Here is a 24267-nt window from a genome sequence, read left to right on the forward strand (position 1 = left end):
GCGGCGCTTCCGGCCGGTGAGGGCCGGGGAAGGCCCGACCCCGCGCAGGCCGGGCCCGCTTGCCCCCTCGGCGGGCACACGGGAGGAGAGGCGCCCGCGGGGGCTCCCGGCTAGGGCTGGCTGCCCGCCGCGGCGACGCAGCCCCGGCGAAGCCCGTAAATCGGCCGTTTAAGTGCCTGGACTGCTGGCACCCGTCTGTCCCCACATGGGTGACGGTCTAACGTGCATCCAGCCTGACGCGACCGTGCGGCTGTGCACCCGTGTCCGTGCTACCCGTCTTGTTGCACATAGCACCCTACCCAAACGTTTTCTATTTAGGAATATATAATAATTTTTGGAGTAAAAAAATACAGTTTTCTGTAAGGCTGTTGATCAAAGTAGCATAAAGAAACTATGTAGCTGGATCTAGGAACTAGTGAGAGGCACTAGAAGATCTTTGCTGTGTCTCTTCACTTTGTTGCTGTATGCCATCATCTGTCTTTATCTGGTGTACTCTTATGCTGTGACCTCCTAAGTGGGGGACTTAGGTTTTTTTCCTGGAAAAAAAACTTAATATATGTGTTGATATCCAGATAGAAATGATTAGCTGCATGCCTTGGGGGAGGTTTCAGTGTCCCATCTTTAGGGCATTTTAATCATTCTGTTTCCAGAACAAAGATAGCAATATGCATTAAATGTACATATGGTTGGTTTGTTAGTATCCAGAAGAGACTACAGTTCTAAATTCAAAAGTGAAAGACCAAGTGCACAAGTCACTGCACTTCAAGTCCTCTTAAGAAATAACCATGTTGTCCATATGGTATTGCACGGGGCAATAAAAGCAGGGGGAATAGTGAAACCGGACCAAAGCAAATTTAATGCTGAACAGATTATTTTCTTCTAAATTGGCTTTATGTGGCTGATAACTTTTGGTATGGAGAAAATAATTTTAAACAGTATTCTTTCAAATCAGCACTGTCTAGTATGTGTGAACTGAGATGGAAAATTAAGTCTTTAAAAATTCTATTGCGAAAGACATGCTCTCCTTTGTAAATTCTCAGGTTCAGGAGGTAATGAAAAAGGCCACCTGGTATTTACTGTTTCTGTTATACCCGAGTGTAGCAGAGGAAGGTTTTAGGCTATGCTCTTTAAGCAGGTATAATGGGTTGTTCATTGTAATATGGAAATTCTGGTGTAATATATGGGGTTATCATTCAGGTTAAGCAAAGCTGGAGGCTTTGTTTTTTTGTCTATATTATAATAGCTCCACTCCCCTTTCAAAAGTAAACACATTTCACAGTGAAGCTGTGCAGCATACTCAAGTGTTGTTACTTGATTAGGAAAGTAAAAAAATTACAAGCAAACTGTCAAAAAAATTACCTTAAATTTTTTACGATAGAGTGCTAATGTTCTAGATTACCATACTGGCAGTTCAGAGTAAGAACATCTGTTTGCTTTCCACCATTTACAATTATTTAATAGCTGAGGTTGTACTGAGTTTTAGGTAAGAATAAAACTTCAGACAAGTTTTCTTTCAAGTTCCTCAGAGAAGAAGATACAGAGCTTTTCATTTATATTACTGTTTTTTGACTTAACCTGGACAGTAAGGTTGGACTAAGTTCTGTTCAGAGCCCTGCTGGATGTAGGGCTCAGATTTTGCAAAGAAAACATTGATTTGCAACCTGTGATGTTTTAGAAATAATAAGAAGAATATTAAGAAGTATTTTAAAATACTAAAATTATAAATCAACAGATCATTACTAAATTCTGTGTAATTTCTTCTTGCAGAATCACAAAAGCCTAGACTGGGGACCTGGTAGAATTCAGTACTCCTGTTTTTCCCTAGATTTCTCTCCCCTCTTCTTTTTTCTACAGGTTCTGAGCGCTGGTCTTCTGACCCCTTCTATCTATCTCAGCTCATTATCTGATGTTGGGTTCCCTGTTTCTCTGTTTCTTTTCTCAGCTCTCAACCTAATCTTTTTGCCCTACCAGCTATAGTCCTCACCTTGGCTTCCAACTTGAAATCTGTTCTGTACTTCAATCCCTTTTCATAGATATTTTTTTGATTCTTTGGACTTAGTCTCAGTCATCTCACCTGTAATTAATGCATTTGACCAGGAAAGCTTATTTGGAACTATTGACATCACTTGAGTAATAAATACCCATGAAAAAGACTGTCTGGTGTACAATTCTCAGTATTGAGGTAATGTGAAAAACATGAGATTGTTTAAAGATACCCAGTTATTAGCACAATTTGTGCTTTCTACACATTTCTTTTAAGAGTACTGGTGATGATCTACTGCTGTGTATTTTCTTTGTCAGATAAATATACCCTTTGTTACTTTATATCCAAACTTTAGTATTTTGTTCCTATAGTTTATATTAAATATTTATAAAAGGACTTCCTTTCCTGTCTTTTTCCTCCTATGATGAAATGCTGCCCCTTGTTATTTAGGTGACACAGTGTGCAGTTCTTGGAATTGCCCTAGCGATATATGGGAACATGTTATAAAAGGGTGACTACTCAGATACAGCAATGAGAAATGCAATAGAACTATTAGTAAATAAACAGTCACTATAAATATTTTACAGTACTGATTTACAGCACTGTGTATTTTGAAAAAAAACTTCATTTTTGTCAGCAGTGGAATAAAAATAACAGAAAATTGCTTTTATTTTTTCCTCACGGGTAGTGTTGCAGCTAGACATCCCAAATTGTGCCTGTTTCCCTTTTAACATGGAGTTTGTACAGTTCAAAAATAGCAGCCTCTCTGGGATAAAATTGGCATTTAGAGCGTCGGTCTGTTCCCTCCTGTGGCCTGTGGAACTGGTTTCAGTGCTCTGCAATATAATGTGTGCAGGCAGCACATGCAAGCTGTTCTTGACATGGGAAAAGCCCAGCCAAAGCCAGATGTCATTTCTTCTAATGTGTTCTTTTTCTCAGCGTGAGATGTTTGGCCAGGTAGCTGACAGGCATGAAAATCTAGGTGAGACTGCATAAAATTTTAACGAGGACATCTTCAAGCACTGTGTTCATTAACATTAGTGTGTTTTGAGTTGCAGTTCTACTGGATATCTCAATATAGTAGTTATTTTGTTAGTTTTTGTTGTTATTGTTGTTGTTTTGAGAAATACAGACGTGTCTCACGTAGGTAAAATTATCATGGACAGCTCTGTCCTGGAGTATAAATTCACTCTTCTACTCTTGTCCTTCTGCTCTTTTTGGTTGCTAGTGTTCTTGTGAATATTGAAACAAGTTTTGATTCCACAGAGAGACCCCAGCCTGAAAACTTAGCTGAGCGTTTACAGTGTTCAGCGCCACTGAAAGTTTGATCAAAGTCAGAGGATAGTTGGAGTGGACTGTGGTTTTCAGATCTTCCTATTGTAGTACTGATGGGCATGTTGATGAGGAGTCGCTAGAATTGGGATACAGTGTTGATGAGAAATAAATGCTGGAATTTAGTTTAAGATCAAAAGATCTGTAGATTTGATTTCACTTTCTGAAGAAGATACAATTTATTTTTTCTTGCCAGCTTTCTTTCATATATTAACATCATTATTAGTTATACTGAAAAACTTCACCCAGTAGTTTATTGAATTTTACAAAGAGTTTCTTCATAGCATGGTTTTGTTATGCATAGTGAGTCTTAGGCTGTAGCCAGGCAATGTCATTAGAGGGTAGCTGACAAAATCAGTGTAATGAATCATAGGCTATCTGTGATGAATATGCTGATTGCTTGCAGCATGCGCTAATATTTAAAAAGATTTTGCTTTGCCTCCTTACAGGTTTAAAGACTGTGGTTCCATTAGTATACCAGTAAGGTATAAGCCTTTTCTTTTGGGGAGGGAAGTATCTGGTGTTGCTGGTGCTTTAATAGGTTTCTAGTAATTTTTCTGGAATATGCCCAAATGCAAATTTACAGAATTTCTTTGAAGCTAATTATGGAGTGGGAGTGGGGAGTGTAGGATTTGTTCCTTGAGTGATTATATATCCTGTCATTTTTTTTGTTTGGTAAGCAAATCATTAACGAAGAAGTTGTGAGGATTTAAATTACAGTTAGCAAACTGTCCATCCTTCTTCTTCTATCAAATCTTACAAATTAAGTTTGGTGCATATATATTCCTATTTAGGACTCAGAAAAGAGAAAATGATTTACTGGTGACACATGACACTATGATTTGTTTATTAATGAGTCCTAAGCTGTTTCTGTCGAAGTAATAGCAGTTCTCAGATTTAGCAATAAACTGTCATGTATCCACTGCCAAAATGAAGTGTTTTCCTGTTCTTTTTTCATACTTTAAGAACCCCTTGTGGTATCACCCCCTAGCATAACATGTTTCTAGGTTACAGAATGATAACCTCAAGGTACTAAGTGGCCTGATTTTCTCTCAATCTGCTGTTTCCACTGACTTCAGTGGAATTTGTGCATACTCAGTGACCTGCATTTCAAAAGTACTCTCTAGGTAGCTAAATTAATGCAAGAAACTATTCCTGTGGGGATCTGTTTTCTTCTCAAACAATAAAATAAAACAGGGCATTGGTCTGCTAACCTTTACAAAATTTTCAAATGCTGCAGTGAATGAAAATAGTATCATCTTTGCCACTGAACTGTTTCATAGAGATATACAAGCATAGCAGAACTTGTTACACAGCTTTTTCTGTTCTCTGTGTGATGTTGTGGGTCATTCAAAATTGTTTTGAGTCATTTTGTTACTTTTGTTTTTAAAAATTCATTTTATCTAAAGATATGTTAGGTCCAGAGTACGGGGAAGTTTCTTATGCTATAGTTAACCAGTATTTATGAAATGCGCTTCTATTTATTTCCCAATTTTAGGCTGTCACAGATGATTAGTGATCAACACTTTAGAGCAGCTGTTAAAGTTTAACTCAATGAGTGCTTGAAGCATATTAAGACATTGGTGTTTTGAATTAAGTCATTCTAAAGCATTCCTCATCCCAAAATATTATGAATCCTTCATATAACATTACCATTGGGGTGGAAATTTTTTATTAGTAAGGACTGTCAAGCTAGTAGAAGGTCTCTCTAAATTCCAAAGAGGGTAGTTGTTAAGATGGACATTATCACAACTTCAGATAAAATARAAGGAGGCCTAGAACATGTTTTCCCTCTGTCTCATTTTCTCTGTTCACTAAATTCAGTTCTTCTTTTTGCTCTGCTGATTCATATCCTGCCATATTCCTCTTGTATTGCATTATATCATATCTTCTCAGAATAAAATCACAATATGAAATAGGAATCTATTTCAAGAAATTTGTATTGCATCATAACAGTTTAAACCCCACCCCTGCAGAGAGGACAATATCCGTGGATAGCAATGTTTATATAGAGTCCATCTCAGAACTGAGATTATCATGGTTTTTGTGATGGAGAAGACCCTTACATAGTTCATACTAAAATGAAAACAAGCTTAGCTTTGTAGATACAGGTTTTCATAACTTTCCTAATTTTTCATAACAGTGGTAATTCCAGGCTTTAATTAATCAGTTTCTTAATTATAAAGTTTTGTGTTGAAAACAAAGTCCCTTTGGTATTTGCAACCCTGATACTGTAGCCTCTAGTCACTGCTAAAACTCACTAATAAAATCAAGTTAAAATGTTTTTTTCTCCAGTCTGGGTGAAATATAGATGATTATTTAAATAATCTGCTCACTTTTATGTCTATTGTATTATGCCATGTAAATAAATAAAACTTTGATTTTATTCTATTAAACTAACTTCTTATCTGTTTCTCCAAGCGGCCAGTGCAGATATTTATCAGAATAAAAAAGCAATATTGCACTGCAAAGTCTATGGACTCATCTTTTTTTTTTTTAAATTTAGGTCATAAGCTTCAGCAGTTTCAGTGTATTATGCAGTTGATTAACCTCAACTGTATGATACATACGCTTTGGAAAATATGAATGAATGAAAGATTTTGAATATATGGGATTTTGTAGATTTTGTTAATATATGAATACAACTGTAGAAGTAAAGGGAAAGCTAATGAAATTGTCTTCAATCTTTCACTCGAAGCAGATGGTTTCTTTGACACAGGATGACCACATCAATGCAACTTTGATGGTTAAATATAAGTGAGTCCTTCAGAAGGYGTAAAATTTGAACAGAGAGTTATGGGGAGGTGAAGGAAAACATAAGAAGAAAGTTGTGTTAAGACTAAGACAAAATGGGCAACATCCGTGTATTCATCTAGTTTTCGAGAATCTGCTCTGAATAGATTCTTAATCCTTCTCTATCTTTCAGCTTGTTAGTGATCTGGAGGGTAGATGCAAGAAGACATTTTCATGCTCTGGTGACTGCAGAATGTGCAGAAGGAGCTCTTTGCATGCTGAGTACTTTCTATTCAATCCTTACTAGTAGCAATCTTGTAAAATACCAATAATCTGGAAGATAATATTGATTACTGATGTGTTGATAAGAGTTTCAGAAGTCACATTTAATTCCATAATTTCTATAGCCTTGATGCCATGACAAATAGGTTTTTAGATCCTCAAATGTTAAACATGAAAATACTAAATCCGAAGAGCTACAAGAACTAGCGTTCCATATACTATATATTATTGATATTTGATAACAAACCATAATTATTGCGGTGGTTATTTTACAGTCACATTTTTGTATAAATTGTGGTAAAATGGTGAGAGGGTGTTGCAGAATTAGGTATTAGGTACTGTGTATCTAAAAAGCATGAGCTCTCTAGTTTGACTGTCTTCCCTTGCAATAAATATAAACTTGTATTTTATGTATGTAAGTGAATTACTTGGAATCTGATTGTTTCTTCACATCCTTAATGTGAAGAGGCAACAGATTCTAAGGCAAGTAAATGTTTAAATATATTGGTGATGATGCAAATAATTCGATTTTGAGATATCCCCCATAAGTAAGGAATTGCATTTCTAGTACATACTAGTTGCTGGAGGCAATGAGCATTGATCTAAATAATGGATATTTTACATCAGCCACAGAGAAACTTTAATTTAAATGATCAGTTTTAGTTTTGTGGTGTACTTGTGCATTTTCCAGGAATATAACTAGAAAATTTTATTGTAATATGTTGAATTAATGGCTATTTTTGTAGAAAGACATTTCAGTATCTTCCTTTATGCAAGTCTCTCAAAAGCTGTTCTGTGCACTATTGAATATTTCTGGGTCTAGTTGTTTTGAGTTGTGGACAAAGTGTAATAAAATACTAGGTTTTGGTTAAGTTTATGCATTTGATAAATTTATTTTTTCTTTCCAACTGGTTGTTGCCTTTATCTGTAAAAAGCCACTGAAAAGCTGTATTAACTAGCTCAGAATTTAGAAATGCCTACACGCAGTAGTACCACGTTTTCTACAGCTAGAAGCTTTCTGTGGTAGGTATTGGCACAAGCCAGTAGAAGAGGGTGAAACAGTTGAATATTGCAAAATGTCTTGTGTTGATATTTTAATGTGAGGTTTTCTCAATAAACTCTGAGAAGTTTTATTAGGATAACTACCTTTGCATGGTTGGAATCTAGTGAATGGTATTTAAGGTCTGTTTTACTGCATCCGTGATATCCTGAAATGTTAGAAGCTGTGGTTACAACACCAGCTTTGAGAGAGCTCTGTATTCTGTTTTACAGACAGCTGTGTTATCAGCTAATGCACATTTAAACTCCTCATTTCTGTATATTTCAGCCTTTGAATATTTGAAGTAGACATGCATTGCAGTATCTTATGTGGCCTTTGCTGGGTATCTGCCTGGCTGTCACGCTGGCTTGCCACTCTGGCTTTGTTACACTGAAGGGAAGATTACGCAAAAAAATTGCATTTTGTCTTCGGACCAGTTCTGGTTCTCTGTGATCTCTGGAGTGAAGGGTTTCATTAGCTGAGGCCTCTTCTCGTGAGCACTGGTTTTCCCTTTTATTCTGAAGGTTCCATTAACTCATTATTAGCTTTGCAATTTGTCATTCCTATTTTTTTCATGAACTCTAAAGTGATTTTCTGCACAAAAATGTATTTTTTGTGAAGGTGATACTTGCTTTATTCACTTCTCAAAAGAAGACAGGAAGTGAAAATGCTTTGTGGAGGATATACTGATTCTATAAGATAAAGAAAAGTTTGTGCAGAGAATAAAGGGTAGTTAGAAGACCAATGTTAATCTGTTATAGCCTGAGGGAAGATGCCCTGGGTTTGCTGTATGTTGCATTTCATTTCCATCTAAATTTCAACACTAGTCATTACATTCTGGATATCCAATTCCCTACCTGCAATTTTAAGCTACTTCAGTAATTTTCACATCCTGTCTTTAGCAGCTGTGTGTTCTTGCTCAGCTTACTGTGTTTACTGTAGATACAGTTTCATTGTATTCATTAACTAAAACGATCTGTTTAGATAACGACTGTTTTTGTGGTGAAATGCTTTTGTATCTTTTTGGATACAAAACCAAGCAAATAGAATATCATTCCAGTCTTTGAAAAATGTTCTTGTTCATAAAGCAGGTTTAAGGTTGATAGGTCTTCGGGAAGAAACAAGTGTTTGCTGTGTTCCCTATGATGTATAACATACCTTACATATGCCTAAAAAAATGTTTTCTGCCTTCATGAATCTGATGCAAAAAGAAAGAAATTATCTGTAGTAGGACTTATCTTTTATATTTTTGTGAGCGCAGCAGCAGTAAAAACACACATCTGTTCAGTATGAGAAAGCTGAAATGTATTTGGCAGAAGTCTGAGTTAAAAACTAGTTCTAAGAAGTTGTTCAGACTTTTATGGTTCAATGTGATTTCTTCTTTGAACTTGGACAGACATGTAGTATGAACTTTAAAAAGCTACCTCCTGTATGATGTTGGACAACATGTGGCAATTGAGGATGATGGTTAATTAAATGCAGTTATCCTGATGGGCAGGCACAGTTTATTTGTGCAGATAGTTGTTAATTCAAAGCTAGAATATTTATTCAGTGTGTTTGGTTTGTGCTTTTGTCATTTTGTAAGTCTAGAGCCCTGCAAACAACTCTATACAACTGAGGCTATCAAGTTACTTAATTTATTACAAATCTTTTTAGGTAATATTTGAAGAAATTAAATAAATCTTGCTTCTTACATAAAATAAAAAAATTGTGATTTTTTTTTTGTGCCATAAGTATGCATTAGCTTAAACATAAATGAGTTTTCCAACCTTTTGTATGTAAAGGAGGTAGAAATTCCTTCCCTATCATGAATCCGTGTTAAAAAGAGTTGTTTTTTTATAAGATGAGTTAGGACTGTCAGATGAAAATTAATATATGAGTGCAAAATATTATTGCACAAAGTTTGATTTGAAATGAATTTTAATCACAGTCCATTGCTTTTTGTTTTCACCACAGCACTGTTTCCAATTAACTTTGAAATTTTGGCTCTTTGTTAATTACCTGAATTACCAGAAAGACTACTAATAACTGCATGAACATCTCTTGGATAGTATGTGGCTATGTTTTTTATTTTTTAAGGGTGAATATTGTCAGTTAGACCTCAAGCTGAGTCCTATTGAAAATGAGTAACAGAAGTTAACTGACATTTTGTGTAAGTTTATGTGAGAGGAGAATTTGATTCCATGGGAAAGAAAAACAAATACATACTTCCCTGTTCTGTTAATCCCAATTGTTTGTTGACTATTCAAATAAATGAGAAAACTAGGGATGATTATGCTAAGATTTAATGTCCTTAATTTATGAATAACAGACTCTGAGAGCCATAGGAAGAAATCAGAATTAATCTGCACTGTAACAGTAATGTTGTAAGAAGAATTTTAAAGTCTGCAAATAAAATCATAAACAACATATATTACTGGAGTCACCCACAGTAGAAGTAACTCTATGGGGAAAATAGTTAAAGATGTGGAGGATTTCCTAATAGTTGTTCCTATTGCTCATCTTCTGTTGAATTGAGATGTGTTTTCATGCTCAAATACCTTACAGATGAAGAGATCTGTTCAGTCTTTAACTCTTGTAACTTCCTGAGCTCAAAAGGAGCTTGACATGCCAAAGGGAATGGAACCTGCTCAAATGCAGTTGTATTCAGGCTCCTGTTCTTTGAACCAGTGTCTTTTAGGGGCCACATCGCAACTCACTCGCAAAATATTCTAACTCCCTCTAGTTCATTGTCTCACATCTATTATAAGAGAGAGGGGATTTGACAGCCTGAGATAACATTTTAGAAGTGAGGAACAGTGATATTGCTCAATTACTGACTGCTCATTAGTGTCCCAGGTCAGCCAGATTAGTTACTGTAATTCTTATATTATTACACTTTTTTACAGGAAGCAATTCTGTATTTGCAAAGAAGCTATAAAAGCAGCCATGAAGATGTCTAGAATGCAACCCTGACCTTCCTTTCTTGTTTTTGTTCAAAAATTTTATGCAGGCAGATAGGCAATGGCAGATTTAGAAGGTTATTCTTCATTGGGAGGTGGTTTGAGCCTTGTAATTTGATGTCTTTTAGCTCCAAATGGATGTGAAAATGAGTGTGGGTTGTGTCTTCCTCTTCTGGTTGTGAAATCAGTGGGTCTGGCCTGTTAAAAGCTTACTTAAGGGAGGGGGGAAGTTGGACTAAATGATTTTCAGTCAACTACACCAACCTAAGTTTTGGGGGGAGTTTATGTACAAAAAGACCCGAGGGCAAAATTTTTAAGACTTACTTAGGTATAGTGGCTACGGTAGTTTGCTTTACTGAAAGTAATAATATTTAACAAGTGAATGAGAATTTATGACTCTAAAATGTAGCTTGTCTTTGTTCTTACGTACAAATCAGGTCACTAGGCTGGAAAGATACCCCAAAGTTCAGTTCTGCTTAGTGACATCTCTGGCTGCATGTATTACAGGCCAGCACGGGAGGAACTGTTGTTCATTATTCCAGTTTGAACAAACATTGCAAAGTTTGTTTCCTGATTTGGCTGTAAATATTTTGTTTAAATGTACGTCTTCCATATGAACATTAGCCCATATAATTTAGCTATGTTAAATAATAAAAGTTGTATTTATGCATTAAGATATATCTCCTTTTTTTTCTGCACCTCCAGTGTTTCTTTGTGATCTATGATTTGTGTATTATTGATTTGTACTTATATTTTATCTGCGCTGTCTTTTAGAGTTGTCTGCGCTAGCTGTATTTGTTATGGCTGGAAAGAAATGTATATACTGTTTGTAGATTGTGCCTAGAAGCTGACTAGTTATTACTTTATTATATTGTTCTTTTAGCTTTATATGTTACCTAGAAGAGTCAAATGCTAGAGTGGGGAAGTACTGAAATCAGTTTTCCAAAGAAGCGATTACTGCTATATCCGTGCTTTTTAATTTGGCAATTTTGTGTTTTGCTCTGCAATAATCTAACATGACTGTTAATTACTTAAAAAATATCAGTCATTTAAGACCTTATTAATTATGTAAAATGCACATACGCACATACTTTCGTTTCTTCGACTGTGGTATGTTAAAAGTTATATTTAACTGTGAAACTTTCTAAACATGGCAGGTGGCAAGCAGATGAGCAGTGCAGATACAGTGTACAAATGAAAAGTTATTTGAGTGATAATTTGAGACTTGGTAAATGGAAATGGTTGGCTGCTAGGGCATATGGGATTTTTTTGTACTAGGCAGGCAGAGAAAAGAGACTAAATTAACATGTTTTTTCTGCTTTGTGTGATGAAGCACCTTGAATTTAGCATCACTGTTCCAGCGATAGCTGCATAGTTCTGAGTTCTCGCTGTTGTGTGATGCCCTTTTGACAGAATTACATACTCTGCAATAGCCAGGCTCGAAAGCTGCCTGTGCTGTAGAAACAACAGCAGGTAGCAAACAGCTCTGTACGTACGCACAAATGCGGAGAGGTTTCCCCACCAGCAACATGATTAGGGTGTCAAACTGAGGCTTGAATCCTGGAGTTGACGGCTTTTAGGAGCTGTCTCTGAATTTGTTAGTGCATGTGGACCTTCTTAAACAGTGTTAATTTATTATCTACGCAGAAATACTGTATTGAGAGACATGGCATAAAATAACACAATTAAGAGTTCTAACAATATGGATCTTCTCTAATCTTTTAAACTGCTCCTACCCAAAGTATTTGGTCCTTGCTCAGAGAGACTCTACATGTTCGCAGCTCCAGCCTGTCTCTCAGCTACAGTCAGCCCCACAGAATATTGATCACCTTTCCTTTTTGCTTAGCCACCTTTTACCCAGCTAATGTCTTTTCGTCTTTTAGGGAGTAAACCTTGACAGAAGTATGTTCTATTAACTTGTTAGTAGTGTGGTTCTGTTGTTAGCACTTTTGTTCTCTGAGCTGCTTTTAAGTTCCTTCCTGTGGCTGTCTTTGTATCAATTCTTTCCTAGATCAACGCTGTCTCTGGTTTCTCCCAACTCTTTGAGTATAGGAAGCCTTTGATATAAAATTGAGGCTGAGTCATAGATAGGTTATTAACTTAAAGCATCTCCCACTTTGCATCTAGGGGAACTAGGGGCACAGTAATCAGTCCCATGGAAAGTCGCAGCAAAAAATTCACTGAATTCAAAGGGACAAGAAAGTTGGCCAATCTGTGTCATCAAAAAGAAGGATGATGTTCTAGACTGTATGACAGTTATGAGTAAAATATGCAGTAAATAATGACATTCAGTATATGTTGTTGTTTTTCTTTTCCAGAACACCAGCTCGGTAACTGTGCCAGAAACACTGTTGTTTGTTTCAACTCTTGATGGAAGCTTGCATGCTGTCAACAAGAGGACGGGTGCAATCAAGTGGACTTTAAAAGAAGGTGAGTAGGAGATTTCCTCTCCACAGTCACATTAATAGCTGCCAAATCATTTGATAATTCACACTGTTGTAGAACCTGGTAAATACTTTTTTTTTTCTTATTTTTGCTCTTGCTCCAGACTCTGAATTTAGCTATAGGGTTTCTGGAGTCATGTTTGTCCTCGTTTTTTCATTTGCTGGCCTTTTTTCAAATTTATGATCCCCCCCCCCCCCAAATATTTAAACTGCAGTTTTGTATGTAATTATTTTGTTAATTACTTTAGTTAATCCTCTAAATACTGCCTGGTTGCTGTATGCTTTCTTTGCAGATAGTGATTATTACAGGTAAGGTTCTGGCTATTCCACATGAACACAAGAAGACACTTCTTTACTGTGAGAGTGGTTGAGCAGTGGAACAGGTTGCCCAGAGCAATTGTGGAGTCTCCATCTTTGGGGATATTCAATGCCTGACTGGGCATGGTCCTGAGCGACCTGCTCTAGGTGACCCTGTCTGAGCAGGGGATTGGACCACATGATCTCCAGAGGTCCCTTCCAACCCCAACTATTCTTTGATTCTGTGACTACCTGAGAATTTTTTTTCTCTTCATATGATTGGATAAATGGGTGTCACATTTTGTGGGGACGAATGCAATATAAACCTGCATAGAACAGATAGATGTGAAATGAAAGTGTCATCTGGTGGAACTGGTGGCAAAGGGTTTGCAGAAGTGTGATTTTATCTCTAGAATACCCTTCCTTCACTGTGCAGTGGATATCGTGCAAATCTCACRTCTTTTCTAAGATAGATGTCTAGGAATGGCACAGATTTTTAAATAGAAGAACTACAATTCTGTATGGAAGTTTAATATTCAATGACTGGAGATGATTTTGTAATTTTAATTAGCCATCAGCAGAGATAGTTCTTTCTGTCTTCGTGAAAAATGTGGCATTTAATACAAATTTGTTTTAGTGGGACTCTGATTACATACAGTAGATGTGATAGCAGCACTTTCTCATCCCTTCTGGAAATATATTAGAAAGCAGGTCAAATGGAATGGAGTCACAGTGATTGCATCGTTCTGTCCTTTATTTTTAAACCTGATACCAGTTTAGTAGGTGAACCGAATTGGTGGGAAATGAACTGTGTGTATCAGATGTTTGCAGTACAAACCAGTTGTTCTTATTTCTGAGGCCATTCATATTCAAATGAAATCCTACCAGACAAGAAGTTAAAGGAGCTAAGAGCTCCTTTACTCCTCATGGAGTAAAAAGGGGTGAGCAAGTACATCCTTGCAAGGGTCCTGGTTAATGGGTATGGTTATGTTTTTCCCTTTTCTGTCTCCTCTTTAAATTTAGATCTCCCCTTTCCCTGAACTGACTTGAATTAAAAAAAAAAAAAAGGAAGAAAGAAAATTAACAGCCTCCTTCTTTACTGTCAATATAGACTATAACAATGTTAAGAGAAGTTTTTACCAGTTTTTGCTTGTCCTTTAGCAGATATGAACATATGCTACATGGCCCTATCCTAGAAGGATATGAACACAGTATCATAACTGGCATTTATTTGCAAACAGACTTAGTAAGTGGCAAGAGGTTTCTTTGGGTAGAAATGGAGGCACTTAGTAATGAAAAGGATCTTGGTCAAAGTCTATTGCACAAGGAACTTCCCTTGTTTGAAAAAAAATTGTTGCAAAACTCTACTGTTGGTACATTAGAACTGCCAGACTGGATAATCTAGTTTTATAGGACTTCTTTTTTTCCTGTGTCACTAACTACATATTATTCTTCATCTTATCTACATGAGGTATGTTCAGCTGCTTTTTGCAAAGCCCATTAATTTTTTTTTGTGTAATAGAAAAACACACACAGTTCAATGAAAAAAAATTACAGTGATAGTTGTCATTGTTACAAGATACTTCATGAGCTAACTTAGTTAAGTGTACACTGAACAAGGGCTTGTACATGTATAAACTGGAGAATGAATTTGGAAACTGAGGGTTTTAATTATTTTTGTGAAACTTTATTTGTTGGTGTTCACCCTGTGGGCGGGAATCCCAAGTGAGGATGTGACAGTACTGGGAGGCTAATTGCCCATGAAGTCCTTACCATCTTGCTGTGTTAAATCCCTGGAGAGATTTAATGGTGCAGAATTCAGTATTAACTGAATAATAATAGTGTATAAACACAGTTGTTCTCTGCACTCTGTTAATATTATGCTTCTATTGTTATAGAGAAGTATCCAGTGGGAAATTGCACGTACTGCAAGCAGTGTTTTTGCAGGTGCCATTTTACCCTGAATATGAGACAATAAACCATATGTTGTAGTTCACGTGATTTGAGAAGTTCTGAAGGTCACCTGAAGTGCTGCAAAGGCATTCATCAGTGAGAGAAGGTTTTATTATTCACTTTAGCAGCTAGGGCTGCTTAACAAAGGGTAATTCATATATGTTTTATTTTAGTTGGGAGAAGAACCCAGGTAGTGTTCATTATCAGGCAGCACTTACACAAACATGAAAATCTTGCCATTTAAGGTTTGTTTTAATTTAGCACTGAAACTTATCTCTAGGTATGCAGAGTAAATGAGCCAGTGGTTATCACCACAATAATATGTTTGGGTTTCCTGCCTTCATGTAGTGCTGCCAAGAAAGGCCATCTGAATGCTTGTGCTTGTCTGTCCCCATAAAGCAGGCAAAAAACCTGGGGCAGTTAGTAATGGGACTCTCCAGTAGTTCAGAAATAAAACTGCATTCCCTGCAGTTGTACGTAGGGAGATCCTGGGCCCATTTGTTGAGGGTGCTCAGTACCTTCATTTCCTGTTGGCTTCTGTGGGTCATAATATCTGACAGTTCTCAGGGTTTTTGAGTGGCTAGGTGACTCATGCTGCTCATTCCTTAGGCTCTGGAAAGCTGGAATATGACTGTCAAGTTGATAGAAAGAACCCATGTTCCCTCCCCCAAAGCTGTTTCAGAAAGAAACCTTTGCTCCTGCTCTGGCCCCAGAAAAACCCGCAGTATGGAAAGGCTCTGGGCTGTGACACTCATTCAAGATCAGAGACTAAATAAGGCTCTGAGTGCCATCTCTGATCAATAAAAGGAGTTGTTAGTTCTGAGTGGCAGTATGATGGGCTCCCTCATTTTCTGCTCTTGCCGCTATCAAGGTACTTAGTGAGCCTCCTCAAGGCTGACAGCTGTCTTTTTGCAGCAGTTTAATGCTGTTTGAGTGATGTGGGTAGATGCTGGCATTCAAACGCAAACCATTTAAATGGGGTTAAGAGTGTAATAAAAACAGGACACTGCAGTTCTGAGGGCTGCAATATCTGAGTCATCTTGAAGGAAGTTCAGTTCTTTTCCTTTTGATCTTTGTCTATCGTGTCTTCCTCCATGTGAGCAGAATCTGTATATACAGCATCTGATGTGACTAACCAGTAAGATTACTTCGGTTGAAATCTCTTCCTCCCCAGAACTGCTGGAAATGGAACTTCTCTCATTTTCTTTTTTAAAGGTGCAAGGGTACAACACTTCAGGCTTGTTGTTACATGTTATTGCAGGTCAGAAACCTGACAGTGATAGAGATGGTGACCAGAAACCAGTTGGCAAGACTGAATCTGGAGAATGGTTTTTGCTTAATGTCAGCCTTCATATTTGCAATTCTGATTTCAGTGGGAGTTTTTAAGAATGTGATTTTATGTCTGCCCTGTTCCCTCCCATCTTTGCAAAAGTTATTCTGTACTACTTGGTTAAGTCAAAAGTTTAAATTAATGAACAGCATATTGAACTTCAAGAACGGAGTGTTGCGAACGGTGATCTTGGGCAGGGCATTGCTTTGTTCTTCTGCCAGTCATTCCTGTGTATCCTTCTGTACTGTCCAAAGTGATCTCTTTCTTTTCATTCACCTCCTCCTTAGAAACTTTTCCCCCAAGAACTGTTTCAAAGTAATTTACCAGAAGAACATTTAACAGGTTTCGGTGTAGATTTACAGCCAACAGAAATTTTGTTATGATCTTCAGTTCTCTGTAACAATGAAAAAACTGTGGCCCACATAAATTGATTTAAAAGATTTTGATTTCTGATACCTTACTCATGGCCTGTGGACTTCAGTGGGCTAGTCATGGTAAGATAAACATATCAGGACTGCATCTACTAACGCTATCCAATATGTAAATTATGAAAGGGCCAATCCAAGATCTATAGGTCCTTCTCCAATAACAATGATTATTCCCAGCCAGGAAGAAGTATTTTTGTAAACTAATAAGGACTCAGAACAAAAGGACTGTAGAACCGTACTCTTTTCAGCAAGCTCCAGAGGATGGTGGATTTGTATCTCCAAACTCACTTACTGTAGTTGCAACAGTTGGCTAGGATGACATGATTTTAAATTGGCCCGTTAGCCCAACTCTTATGGTGGGGCCTCAGGTCAGGAAATCGTTTTTTCCAGCTCATTCCACTGTGGCAGCAACTTGTTCATTTGCTCTTTCAGAATCTCCCACTTCTCCTTTTCAGTCCTTCTTTTTGTGTGTTCTACCTAAAGGCGCATTACAATGATGAAAATGTACAACTCATCTTGTGCATTAAAAAAAGACTCATTTGGTCAAAGGGCAGATTTTATCATATGTTTGTGAAATAGGGAGAAGATTCAAAGAGCAAAATGATTATATTTAGCATTAAGATTATATTTTCAAAAATTGCATGTGTATCTTTGTTGCATATCTGTGTGCAAAATATGGGTTAGAACTATTTCAGAATAATCTAAAATGTGTCATGCTTCTGCCCAGTCAAAAGCAAATGATACGGGCACAGGTATTTTCTGGCCATGATGCAAAGAAAGCTGTTTTAGGACATCTGCTTGCTGCCAGGTCAAAATCTTAATTTTAGTGAAGCATAACTGACCCCAATTAATTGACTAAACTACTGGGCATCCATTATGTTAGCAGATTTATAACTATTCATATGTTGTGAATAAGCTCCTAAAGTTCTAGAATAAATCTTTAGAATCTAGATTCAATGTTCTTTTCATTCTTCTCCAGTCACAGTTATTGTACAGATCTTTTTTATTATGTTGTAAAAACTGAAGCTCTTAAATTCTTATAGAACAGTGATTTTGAAGTCCTACAATGACAAGGAAATGCATCAGTGTTTTTAATGGTAGTTTTATTCTACTGCCTGTGCTTGTTGGGTATTAATTTGCTTTGCTACAGTCGAAGAGTATCAGTGGCAATAATTTTACTAATAGCGTGTGTATCTAGACGCACGTGCTTATTTACATACATGTATATTACCAGATCAGCAACTAAAGCTAATGTATATTCAATTATAGGATTTTCATATAAGAATAGTTTCCATACTCTGTCYTAGTGGAGACTGCAGGAAAAATAAATAGGAAACCCATGGAAGTATCTGTCGAAAACTAAATCTTCCATCAAGCACTGGAGATATTTACAGGATGATGTCCTGCTTCCTCACTCACAATCCCAAACTCTGTAAGTTGCTTGACAGCTATGTTTTCTTAGTCTAGATATCAGAATGCTTTTGGACAGGATATCATACCAAAACCTTTGTATAGGAAATCTCAAGAAATTGGCTTTTCCTCTGATACAGGGAATGGAAGCCTAAAGGAGAGGCAAATATATTTGTGTACTGGGTTTTTTCTTTTCTGGTGACATTTTCTCTATAAAGTTTTTGTTCCAATATGTAGTATTTATTGCTTGGTTAGTTGGTTATCATCATTGTTGTTGGTACTGGAACAGATCAGGCCTATTGAAACAACTTGCCTAATGACGGAACCGCAGTTCAGGGAAATTTTGAAAGCAGGATTATGCGGTTCTAGTCTCAGCATGTTAATACTTGAGTGTTGAGCTGTTAAAGAGAAGATAAGACCTCAGCCCTTTGAGTTTTGTAAGAATCTTTTCCAGTTGACTCATTGTGGTAGAAAAGGTAACCTCTGTTCTAAGAGGACTCACTGCATTCTTTTACTAGTCTGCATTTAAACATCTTTGGACTATTATAAGACCTGGCAACAGTGAATTAAACTCACGAGGTTCTCTTTTTATCTCAGAGTGAGTTCTTATTTCAAAACAAACTTTGAAATAAAGTTGGAGTATGTCCCAAACCACATGAAAGTGAATGAGAAGAGTTCATTGTCTTTAAAGTATCTTTGCAGAGCTACAACCTTAGTTCAAGATGATGAAAGTGTTAAGAAAATTAGAAAATTTGCTTCATCTCAGTAGCTAAGAATGTAGAGAAGTGACTTTGCACAGCTAGTCTTTCCAGGTGGACTGTATGAGTAGTAAAAGAAGAGTTACTTCAACTTTAGAAAATCTACTCCTTCATGAGTTCGTGTTCACTCAGTAGGAATAGCCTCTTGCCTGGAAATGAATCAGAGTTGTGTGTTTGATACTAAATGCTTTCTAACCGTTCATATACAACACTTATTGTTTCAGGAAACCATCTTTATTATCAGTGTTTCGGTTATTATGCCAGTAAGTAACACAAACATTTCCTGCTCCTTCATAATAACGTCTTAATTTGGTCTATCTACCTCTTCTTTATCATTGTTACTAAATCAAATTTCAGTTACTGACAAAACAAGTAAAAGCAGGATCTTTCACTTTTGATAAAGCACAGTTTTCCTTGGTATTGAAGATGTGATACTAACAAAAAAAAGTTCGTGAACTTTGTCATAGACATGATGCTTCTGCAAGGTGCTCACTGAATAGCTCAGCAATAGATTTTTGTTTTTTGGATGGAACTCATTTCTTTCATAGGATTGCTGGCATCGTTTAATAAAGTGTAGAATACATTGTCACTGTGACATTTTTCCAAGAGCTTTCAGAAACATGGGCTTATGGGAAAAAAGCTTAACGCAAGTAAATGTTGCATATGCATGTTTTCTTTCACTTTTATGGTGTTAGGTGGTTGATAAAATAATAGAGCACTTTTCAGACCTTTGAGACAGCAGTGAGCAGAGTGGAGCACTTGCTTTTATAAAAGTAGATTTCCCAGTCTCAGAAAACAAATTGAATTCAAGCTATTAGTCCAGAAATGCTGTGCATTTATTCATTCCATTGTGGGGGCAGAGAGGGAGTTATAGGGAAGCATTACAAGCCAGACTCTACTGCAAATGTCATGGGCAAACCAGGGTCAGTTGCTAGAAAACATAACCTATCTTTGAATATTTCCTGCAGTTGTTAAGGTTTTCCTGCACATTCTTTAAAAAAAACTGAAATACCAATATATTTGAGGAAATCATATTCTGTCCTGAATACATGTTGTGTTATATCAGTAAACTGTTCAGGTAGAAAATTTGGAACTCGATGCAGACAGTACTAATTTTTTATTGTAGTTTCATATAACAACTTCCCATACCCATTTAATTCAGATAATAGTCAGGCCTTCTTTTAAAAGTTTAGAAAAGTTTAGAAGTTTATAAGCATGGTTTGAAATTATCTTATGCCTTGCCTAGACTGACTAGAAAGTGATATTTAAGAAAATCAAAAAAAAAAAAAAAAAAAAAAATAAAAAAAAAAAAAAAAAAAAAAAAAAAAAAAAAAAAAAAAAGGTATATGTACTCAGTTACCACTTAAAAAACAAGTTATGCAGCTTTGTTATCACTGACGATCATTTGAGGAAGAGATGTTTGTAGTTAGATAGATAGATAAAGTTGCTCAAGTGCTGTGGGTAAAAACTGATGTTGTCTAGCAATAGTCCAAATCACCACTGGCAGTTTGTTTTTTACCACATGAGAAACTCCGTATGTAATCAGTTCATCAAGAGACTTGTAAAGTTTATTTGGCTTTTGCCTTCAGCAACGCTTGTAGCATTTGCATTAAATCTTACCTTAACTGAGGCAGGTGCCATTTTCTGCTGATTTATGATGCTGCTCTTTCCCAGAACTTGGAGGTTTCCCTTTCCATGAGGCATTTATGAGTCTAAAAACGTTAGCCTGGGGTCTTTAATGTCTTTTGCTTCTTTAGTTTGTTTCCCCTAGACTCATGGATACTTTGAGTATTTAAACTGTATCTGGCAATGTCTGTTTGCTCTTAGTAGTTCAAGCCTTCAAATGCTTTTTTTCTTTCTTACATTTCATTAGTAATGGAGAGATGATTTTGTAAGTCACTGTTTGTGTTACATTAGATTCCTAAAGCTCACGGAATACTTGAAGCAAACACTGAGAAATAATTAGCTTATAATCAACTGTAAATTTGGATTTTTTTCCCCCTCCAAATATATCTTGAGGCCGGTTTCTTTGCACAAGGGTGGAATTGAATTGCTTGATGTTGTTCAGTGGAATAAAGGTCTGACTAAGTAGCGTGGTCTGTAGAGATAAATACATAACTACGAATCCTCCTTTGTTTGAATAGTAATTATTCTCAAAGCCTTTTGATGTGCACTTGGGTTCTTGATAAATTAAATGGAGTTTATGATATAATGTGGAGTTCTACACTTATATATCATCCCCATCTTACATCAGTGAACATTGGTAATGGTGATAATTCATCATTCAGAGAAAATTTGCTCAAAACAGGTAGTCTTGCTATCTGTCTTCTGTGACTACATGTCAGTGCCTAAGACTTCTAAGAGTAGCAGCTAAATTATGTCACCTTTGTGGCCTCCTTCAGACATCTCAACTCTTTGCTGCCCTATGTGTGAGGCTCCAAGTATAAGATAACATGATTTGGCTGTTCCTGCTTCTTCTTTTTGGTCATGTCATTAGAGGAAGCGGCCCAACGTCTGCAGCTGCTGGTGGGGGGTTTGTGCCATCCAGCGGGTTTCGTTCCTGCCCCTGCCCAGTGCCGGCACACAGGACTTACCCAGGACTGCAGGGTTGCTGCGATAGACAGAATTTGTTCTGACGGAGAGGGAGTGCGCGTCTGCGGCTGATTTTGCTAAAGCAGGAGATGCCAGCGCAGTGGTGAATAAGAGAGTGATGAGGGGACGGATCAAGCATAAAACCTGACAAGTCTGCTCGCTGCAGGTATTCAACGCTGGAAGAGAGCACTGCCCTCTCTCCACTTAATTGGGTTGTTCCCAGAAGCTTAATGTGCTTCTGAGTAGTTTATGCTGACAGCTCTGAGGAAATTAAATTTCTAGAACATTGTTTCTAGGCTCAAAAAGAAAAAATATATATATTTAGTTATCTTTTGAACAAAGCTGCTCTGAAAATATTTACTATGTAAAAAGAAATGGATGAAAATAAATATATCTCTGTTGTTATTCCTCATATTCTGCTTTTTTCTGTCTCGGGTGTTACTGGTGCAACTTCTCATGACTGCTGTTTTGAGCTACATTGCTGCTAGAGATTACAGGTCTGTTCAGTTTTATTTTATTTTTTTTAATTTGTTTAAAAAAAAAAAAGGAAGGAGATGCTACTAGGCCATTATCATCAAACCCAGCAGTTTGTGTGGTGCAGTGTATCGTAGAGTGGTACGGACTTTGTAAGACCCATGTAAGGAATCATGAATTCCTTGTTCTTGTCTTGCTTAGCTCTTCACATTTTGCAGTACGCTCAAGTTGCCCAGAATCTGTGCCAGTTTCCCAATCGGAGACTCTCATAACATCATTGTTCTTGTTCTTATTTCCTTCCTCTTGCATCATGTTGTTTTGTGTGGAGAAAAAAAAAAGTATTTATTTGCTTGGTCATCTTTAATCTGTTTTTCTTACTCAGATTTATTCTAGTGAAATGCTTGTTTTTTCCCTGTGAAAGCAAAGATGTCTTGTGTTCTCTTAACTTCTGAGTTACCTTCTCCCAATATACTTATAAATGAGCATATTTATCTTGCAAAGCTGGAGTATGTCTTACAAACTGAGGAGCTTTTATATTTTTGGCACCATTAATGAAAATCCTGTGATTCAGGATTTTTTGAGACCGACTCACATTACGTGAACATGAAACGATTATTCTTAATTTACCTTCTAATAGGTGAGGATTTAGACTTAGCACTATCAATTTTGATTTCATAACTTCCTTTAGTTGATGAAAGCTAAACTGTGATTCTGATAATTCACCACTATGGTGAGATTGTTTCCAAATCTTGTGATTTTTTGCAGTATGGGTGCTTGGAGAAATTTTACTGGGAAGATCATTTAAGTGAAGAATTCAGTTTTTAAATAATTCTGTATTGTCCTTGGCACATGTCTGTTTTTCTTTTCAGTGACATGCTAATCACAGAAGTTTTCACTTGGAATAGGAAGTGGAACTAAGTTTTTCTGACTTGGATCTGAAGTCATTGGCAGTGTTCCCATTGATTCCAGTAGGCGTAGAACCAGACCTTCAGTTTGTATGGTGCATTTGAAATTAAATGTTATGTTGCCCAAGAAGCATATGCTTTCCTGCCTGACTAGAGATGCAAAGTAGCAAAAGATCATAAAATACAGATTTAAAAAAGGACTAGGTTGGCCCTCTTGTATGAAAATATCAAGATACATATTGCCCTTTCTCTCTTCTTACAGTTTCTGCAAACATCCATTAGCTGTAGCATGTTTTTAAATAAAATTGATTTTTGAAGCTTGTACAGTGACAGCAGTTGCTGAAAATTATGATCAGCCTTCTGCTGAGCAGTCAATGCCCAGATATCTCACACACGTATTGGAAGTAAGAGCTTTTATTTGCACCTATAGAGGCAGTTCTGACATACTCTGCAAGCTCTGTGCAAGTGAGAAATAAAGATGACACGAAAGATAGTACTGCTGCCTTCTCCACGTCTCCTCCCATGGATAGCTGGGGAGTAGTAGTGTGCCTTTGCTTAAAACTAAGCAAAGGCAGATCTGTGTAAGGTTTAAAACTCGGATGCTTCATACTTGCACTTTTTACAAACCTAGCTTTCCTGCCCAAACAGGAGGTTATTGAGGCCGCTGCTCTGTCAAACTCGGTGCATCAGCCTTTCAAAAAGGAGCGAGTTGTTGCAGGCCTGACACAATCTTGAGTTTAGCGAGTTCAAGGAGTTAAACTGCCAGTACTATGACTTTTCCTTGTTCTGTTTATGCAGATCCTGTACTCCAGGTGCCAATACATGTGGAAGAGTAAGTCTGTTTCCTTTTCTCATTTACTGCTTGTTTGCTTTTCACTGATATCTTGAAATTTGGTTTAATTTAAACCAAAACTATGTTCTAGAAGAGCAGTCTGTTGATGTAACTTGCACAAGTGGACTTAAGGTGGTTCAAAGAGCAAATACTGAAAGGATATAATTAGCTATGTATAATTCTTTTGTTTGCAGCTCTAAGATGAAACACCCTGTCTGCAGATTGTGTTCTCTTGAGCCCTTGCTCAGATTTAGAGATCGTGTGCTAACTGTGCCAGAATCACTTAATTGAACTTTGAAATGGAGCTTTGAAAATGATAAGTCATCTAGGGAGTGATCTCTGGATTTTTAACTTCTTATTCTCTTTAAATAAAAGACTAAAAATACATAGGGAAGCACAGGAAACTCCAGCTACCGGCACTACCAGAATCTTCAAATGAAACCCTCAAGCTATCACTTCAGAGAGGTTCCTCCAGCAGAGTGGTCCCACATTTAACTAGAAAATGTTGGGCTTTAACTTTCTGTCTCTGAAG

At 36.9% G+C, this 24267-nt stretch overlaps 1 protein-coding gene across 1 annotated transcript in view; it reads left to right on the forward strand.

Annotated features, from left to right (window-relative positions):
- ERN1 (endoplasmic reticulum to nucleus signaling 1) overlaps positions 1-24267 on the forward strand; it is a gene marked incomplete at its 5' end in the record, with an annotated part of 46655 nt that overhangs the window by 1566 nt on the left and 20822 nt on the right. Inside the window, 2 exons of the mRNA XM_026067656.1 lie at positions 12631-12742; positions 23702-23735. Coding sequence (XP_025923441.1) covers positions 12631-12742; positions 23702-23735 — 146 coding nt within the window. The remainder of the gene's footprint in view (positions 1-12630; positions 12743-23701; positions 23736-24267) is intronic.

Source organism: Apteryx rowi, unplaced genomic scaffold, assembly GCF_003343035.1.
Source record: "Apteryx rowi isolate R43461 unplaced genomic scaffold, aptRow1 scaffold_26, whole genome shotgun sequence".
Lineage (NCBI taxonomy): Eukaryota > Metazoa > Chordata > Aves > Apterygiformes > Apterygidae > Apteryx > Apteryx rowi.